The sequence below is a fragment of the Schistocerca gregaria genome, chromosome 1, assembly GCF_023897955.1.
Source record: "Schistocerca gregaria isolate iqSchGreg1 chromosome 1, iqSchGreg1.2, whole genome shotgun sequence".
Taxonomy (NCBI): Eukaryota; Metazoa; Arthropoda; class Insecta; order Orthoptera; family Acrididae; genus Schistocerca; species Schistocerca gregaria.
The window spans coordinates 785,751,543-785,758,843 of NC_064920.1; the positions used below are offsets into that span (position 1 = coordinate 785,751,543).

The 7,301-nt window shown below is 46.3% G+C and overlaps 1 protein-coding gene across 1 annotated transcript in view; it reads left to right on the plus strand.

Moving 5' to 3' along the window:
• LOC126305296 (glutamate-gated chloride channel-like) overlaps positions 1–6,832 on the plus strand; it is a 199,383-nt gene extending 192,551 nt beyond the window's left edge. The window contains exon 12 of the mRNA XM_049992039.1: positions 6,087–6,832. Within this exon, the coding sequence (XP_049847996.1) occupies positions 6,087–6,482 (396 nt within the window). The 3' untranslated portion in view covers positions 6,483–6,832. The remainder of the gene's footprint in view (positions 1–6,086) is intronic.
• The last annotated feature ends 469 nt before the right edge of the window (positions 6,833–7,301 follow it).

Below are 7,301 nucleotides of genomic sequence, written 5' to 3' on the forward strand. Positions count from 1 at the left end.
CGATCAGAGAACTTGCAGACGAGTTTAAAATTAGTGTTGGATCCATTAATTCCATTTTAATGGAACATTTGAACTTCAGGAGGATCTCAGCAGAATTTGTACCAAAGTTACTAAGAACTGAGCAGAAGCAACTTCCTTCAGAGATCGCGCAGGACATGCAGGATACTTTGAACAGTAACCCCAACTTTCCTAATACAGTGATCAATGGTAATGAGTCCTGGGATTGTGGGTACGACTCAGAAACAGAATTCCAGTCATCGCAGCGGAAGCGTCCATCATACCCGAGGCCCAAGAAGACAGATCCGAGGCAGTGTGGAAGTCAAGCTGACCGTCTTTTTGACTCCAGAGACGTGGCCCATGACGAGACACCCCACAAGGTACTAATGTCAAAAAGGAGTACTAAAAGAAATTTTGTGTCGCCTTCGTGAAGCAGTGAAACGCAAACAGTCGGACTTGTGGGCAATAGGCAGATGGCACCTTCACTATGATGAGGCACCCGCTAATCGTTCTCAATTAATTTAGAGTTTTTTGGCCAAACATATGACGGCCATCGATTGTGCCTTTCTGTTCCACTATTTCACTCACCTAACACCGACTGGCTTCCGGCTTTTCCCTAAACTGAAAAAGGCTCTTAAAGAGAGCAGATTTCAGAACATGAAAGACGTTATGCAGAATTCGACGGAGCAGCTGCGCACCATCCAAAATAGGTTTTCCCGCGATGCTTGTAGTAGTGGCAGCAACGCTGGATGAGATGTGCAGAAGCTGAAGGGGACTACTCTGGAGGTGACTGGCGTCAAACAATTGTATCTGAATAAAAATTGATTTTATAGATAAAATTCGAATACTTCTTGAACAGCCCCCGTACAACAAGGTCACATGCTTCCTGTATGACTCTCTGACACATCTCCTAAGTTGTTCTGACTGAAAAATGTCACACCAAACAGTGGAGGGACAGCGTCGCATGACACTGCTGAATGGAATGTCTCACTGTACCGAGCAGTTCAGAGGCGTACTGAGTAGTGCCCAGACCGGCTGTGTTTCTCACGGCACGGGTGCAGCGCATTGTGCACGCGTGTACTTTTGCATCCTGTGGCCGACGCTACAGTAGACCTTTTTTTGCCTAGCAATTTTGTAATTATCTTGTTACCTTTATAGTTCCAGAGGAATAAAAGAAAATTTGCTTCTATTTTTGTCCTTAAATTTTTTGCGACTAAAGGCGTCGGCAGGCGGGAAGATTTAGGTAACGTTGACGTAGCTCTTTATGAGTTTCGTAACGTCACTTTCTGCTATTTCACATTGAGGAGCCATCTCGGCCGGCCTCTGTGACTGAGCGGTCTAGGCGCTTCAGTCCGGAACCGCGCGGCTGCTACAGTCGCAGGTTTGAATCCTGCCTCGGGCGTGGATGTGAGTGATGTCTTTAGGTTCGTTAGGTTTAAGTAGTTCTAAGTATAGGGGGCATATGACCTCAGATGTTAAGTCCCATAATGCTTAGAGCCATTTGAACCTCCCGCGTCCGGCCATCCTTATTTAGGTTTTCCGTGATTTCCATAAATCGCTCCAGGCAAATGGTGAGATGGTTCCTTTGACAGGGAACGGCCGATTTCCTTCCCCATCCTTCCCTAATCCGATGAGATCGATGACCTCGCAGTTTGGTCTCTTCCCCCAAACAACCTAACCCCAACCCCATTTGAACCATCTTGAGCCATTTCGTCAAGTGAAACACAAAATTCACTGTAGTGGCCAAGTTCGTAGGATACCTCCCAATACCGTATAGAACCTTTTTGCCCGGCAGAGTACAGCAACTCGACATGGTATGGACTCAACAAATCGTCGGAAGTAACCTGCAAAAATATTGAGCTGTGCGCAACAAGTCGTTGTAAGCTCGCTGCACAAAATATAGAGCCATGATACCTCTATAGCTGTCTATTTGTGCGAAATTGTTGCCGGTGTAGGATTTTGAGCACAAACTGACCTCTCGGTTGTGTCGCATAAATATTTGATGTGATTCATGTCGGCCGATCTGGGTAGCCAAACCATCCACTCGAATTGTCCAGATGTTCTTCAAACCAATAACGAACAATGGTGGTCCGGTGACATGGCGCATTGTTGTCCATAAGAATTCCATGTTTGTTTGGGAACGTGAAGTCCATCAATGGCTGCTGGACCGCCAACAGCCAAGATCGAAAGAATATAAAAGATGCACGAAATAACGACCATCTTTCGCGCACCGAAAAAGTCAAAGATATACTTGGCTCAACCAAAGACCAACTGGGGCTGCAGACACCGGGCATTTACAGTATTGAGTGCGAATGTGGGATGGAATATATCGGGCAGACACAACGATGTATCTCGCAGCGCTGTACCGAACACATCAGGAACCTACGACCAGGACGGACAAACAAGTCCGCTGTAGCAGAACATAGCATTATCGAGGGTCACACCTTCGAATTCGAAAAAACGAAGAAGCTGTGCAGCGCCAACGGTTTCTGGGACTCGATCTTCCAAAAGGCAGTGGAGATACGTCTGCACAACAATTTACTAAACAGGGATAGCGGTTTTCAGCTCAGTGCAGCGTGGATCCCACTATTGACAAAATACGGCATGAACACTCCGATGTGAAAGCAGCGGCGTCCGCAGACAGATAGATAGACACCGGGTCTCGACGTTGGTCCGCGCCGTGAACCACTCCCCCCCCCCCCCCCCCCCCCCCCCCCAACACCACCACCGACTCGGTACCCCCTTCCGGAGGAACGTGATTGGCCGGCCTATAGTAGCGGACGACGGCCAGGCACCTATATAGATATGCAGAACACAGCATCCCGACATTTAGCCAGAAGATGATGGGTACGAAACTCATTGAAACGCTGCGACAAGACGACGCCACCACTCAGCTGATAACCCGAGAAGAATTCACCAGTGGAATACGCCGAGAAAGACTGAAATCGCATGTCTCCAAGTAGCCATTACAGTCACTGGGGCCGGAGGATCCAGTCCATTCCAAGTGAATACAGTCCACACCGTTATGGAGCCACCACCAGCTTACACAGTGCTTTGTTGACAACTTGGGTCCATGGTGTCGTGGGGTCTGTGCCACACTCGAACCCTACCATCATCTCTTACTAACTGAAATCGGGAGTCACCTGACTAGGCCACTGTTTTTCAGTCGTCTAGAGTTCAATCGGTATGGTCAAGAGCCCAGGAGAGCCAGTGGAGGCGATGTCATGCTATCAGCGAAGTCACTCGCTTCGGTCTGTTTCCATAGCCCATTAACACCAAATTTCGCCGCGCTGTCCTAACGGATGCGTTCGTCGTACATCCCACAATGATACCTGCGGTTATTTCAAGCAATGTTGCTCGCCTATTAGCACCGACAACTCTACGTAATCCTGCTGCCCTCGGTCGTTAAGCGAAGGTCGTTAGCCCCTGCGTTGTGCAAGTTGAGAGATGGTGCCTGAAATTCGGTACTCTAGGCACAATCTTAACACTGTGGATGTCGCAATATTTAATTTCCATGCGTCTAGCTCCAACTACCATTCCGCATTCAGAGTCTGTTAATCCCCATCGCGCGGCCATAATCACGTCGGAAACATTTTCACGTGAATCACCTGAGTACAAGTGACAGCACCGACAATGCATTATCTTTTATACCTTGTCTACGCGGTACTACCGCCATCTGTAAATGTGCATACCTCTGACGGCCGCGGTGGTCTCGCGGTTCTAGGCGCGCAGTCCGGAACCGTGCGACTGCTACGGTCGCAGGTTCGAATCCTGCCTCGGGCATGGATGTGTGTGATGTCCTTAGGTTAGTTAGGTTTAAGTAGTTCTAAGTTCTAGGGGACTAATGACCACAGCAGTTGAGTGCCATAGTGCATACATCTATCCCATGACTTTTGTCACCTTAGTGTAAGTCTTGCGATATTTCGGAGATGTGACACGTAAAGTAGATAGACAGGAAGCATTGTATTGTATGTTAACCGGGGGCCTAGAAACGACGGAGAGGCTCCATTCCCGCCGCAGCCGCAGTGGTCCACAACCCCACGGCGACTACCGCAGTCCACTTCACCCCTCCGCTGCCCCACACCGAACCACTCTTTCAGGGTTATTGTGCGGTTCGCCTGCCTTTGTGGCCGAGCGGTTCTAGGCGCTACAGTCCGGAACCGCGCGACCGCTACGGTCGCAGTTTGGAATCCTGCCTCGGGCATGGATGTATGTGGTGTCCTTAGGTTAGTTAGGTTTAAGTAGTTCTAAGTTCTAGGGGACTGATGACCTCAGAAGTTTAGTACTCAGAGCCATTTTTTTATTGTGCGGTTCGGCCCCCGGTGGACCCCCCCCCCTTTCCCCCTAAGGGAACGTCTCACACCAGACGAGTTTCTGCGTGGTAGAGTAATTAATGGTGGTGTATGCGTACGTGGAGAACTTGTTTGTGTAGCAATCACCGACATATTGTAGCTGACGCGGAATTAGGGGAACCAGACTGAGCGGCTCACCGGACCTCGTCATAAGTCCGCCGGGCGGATTCGTGCCTGGGACAAGGCACTCCTACCCACTCCGAAAAGCCGTGCGTTAGACCGCACGGCTAACCAGGCGGGCAAACAGCAAGCATGTACGCTCCCTATGTCACAAGCAGAAAGCTTGAGGCCCGCAGTAAGCAAGACGTCATATTGTTCTTGTCGTGTTCAGTAAAAGACCCTACTCGGTGCATTTTATGTTATATCTTATATTACATGAATCCGTGCTGTTTCTAAGCACCTGGATATTGCACGTCTCGAGAGCAAATTGTTATTGGCACGGCTTTTAGTTGTAAAACGACGGAGAGCTTCATATTTGTGATTAAAGAATTTTCGTATTTAGTTATAATCGCATTAAAACTCGTGCGTTTTGTTAAAATTAAATGTGAATTAATAACATTTCGGTGATTACGGCCTATAGAAGACAGTAAGATTAAATACATTCATAAGAAAGCTACACTCTAATGTAGGTAGTATAGGCCCCATAATACAGAACAGGGACTAGATCGGCATAGGATTCGAGGACTGTTAGGTGTAGTTTTTTTTTCTCCACCTTCGCGATTTCCAAAAGGTTGAGACTTCCTTACGAAGTTAATAAAAATAATTTCTGTAATATTTGATGCTACAAGAAATGTAAGAGTTTCTCCATAATGAACGATTTTTTTCAATTTAGCGAACTTTTATAAGCTGGTGTCCTTACTGACAGGAAATGTATCTTTCCTTTTTCTCTTATTTTGTGTTCAGATTACTTACTTTTTGTGTTTGTACACCACAGAAAGAAATATGTGACTGGAGAATGGACAAGGGAGAAAATGGGCCTTTTAACACAGCTTTAATGTAATACTCTGATCAGACACGGACTTATTTTGTCACGTCGTATATTTCCTGATTCAGCATGATATGGAAAGAATCTTTTTTTTCCGCTTGTTGACCGAAGTTGTCCCTATCTCATTGGTTGCAGGTTCGTGGAATTCGCGTCAGTGTTTCGCCGACCTCATTCAAGCGAAAGCTTAAACTTCTTCATAGATATTAAAAACCAACAGAAATAATGTGTTTTAGTTGACTATCAGCTAATAAGTCTTCGTTGTCGAAAACTCATTTATTTTTCTTTGATGAGAATAATTCTTTCATACTAATACAATGATGATGAACATAGCCTTCATTTGATTAATAGCCCATTCAAGTATCCGTTTTCTGTCATGAACAAGCCCAGAACAGAAGAAACCCCAATAATCTTAGTCTTAATTGTTACGATCATGCTCTCCCAGAGATATTATTTAACCGTTGTCCGCTATTGTGAAGGCAGTCACTGAGTACTGTCTTTGGTTCCTACTTTCGCTACACAGGTTTTACGAACAAGCAAATTGTATAGGAATGATATATTGCAAGCTAACGTAGGAGCTTTGTGCACGTCAAGCCGACAGCTGTCACTGGAGAGCACTGGGAGCGCAAAATCACGTTAAGCACATCGTACCCTCTGCCGACTGCCCTGCTTCTCGTGAGATCGGATATCGCGTCCGCATGTACGTCAACGTTAGCCGCCGACGGCTAAGTGAGCGGTGACGATTTCTGTTGCAGGAGGCAGCAGCGAATCAACCTGGCGCGTCTATGATGAGTAGTGTGGGGCCAACCAAACCAGAGAAGCCGCACGGGCCAGATGCGGTGTCGAGTAAGGAGTGCGAGATCGAGACTGCGCCGCCGTCGCACAGGAGCGCTGCAGACCTACAGTCCGATGTTGGCAGCGAGGAGGCGGCCGAGCCGCGCAGGCCCAACCAGAACCTCGTGTCCTCGGGCAGTGCCGGCAGCCTGCTCCAGGCCAGGGCTGCCAACTGCTGCTGCTGCCTCTTCCTTGCCAAGTTCCCCTCCCGCGCTACGCGCATAGACATCATCTCTCGAATCACCTTCCCAATCGCCTTCACCCTGTTCAACTGTTTCTACTGGTACACGTACTTATTCACTGAGGAGGAACCTTAATCGGGCCTTGTTGCTGCAGTCGTATCTTGACCGCATTAGTTTCCTGGAACTTAACAGATTCTAAATTTTTACACGATCTTATATCTGTGATGCGTTTACTACAAGTATTTTATAGTAATCAAAGTTTTATTCTAGCGTATTTTGGAATACAGTATCAATCGAATGTTTAGATTTATCTTCGCAGAGGAAATAAGGTTTTCTGATGTCTTACTAATCCTTGAGATGCTCATTCTACTAGTATCTCACATTTACCGCTGATAGAGTACAAGCAACCAGACATGATTCACAGTTTTCTTTGGGGCTTGAAACCTGTCCCCTTACGAACTAGCCATTTGTAATGGTGTTTAGTGACTGGCAGTTATATATATATATATATATATATATATATATATATATATATATATATATATATATATATATTACTTCTCACATCAAAACTGTTGAAGGATGTCTGTGCTCTGAGTGTAAGTCGAATCTACTTTTTCACCCCTGTACCCCTGTTTCACACATTCCTGCTCAACGTTTTTATCTTAAACATCAATTAACTTTGATGTTAGATATAAAGTAAATAAATAAAAATTGTTTAGGACGTGACGTTCAATAAGAAAAATAATGTATAGCGTTTCTCTGTTCCTATTCGTTATATGTTTTTATATGCTTATTTTAAGGAGGTGGCTTAATGGTTGGGTGCAAGTCTTTCAATTGGTTACAAATTCGCCGACTTGTATGTCCCTAATTTAACCAGTTACCCAACCGGGGGAAACGAGACCAACAGCTTAACGTGCACCCGCGTGTCTTTTCAGGCGACTCCTCCCATCG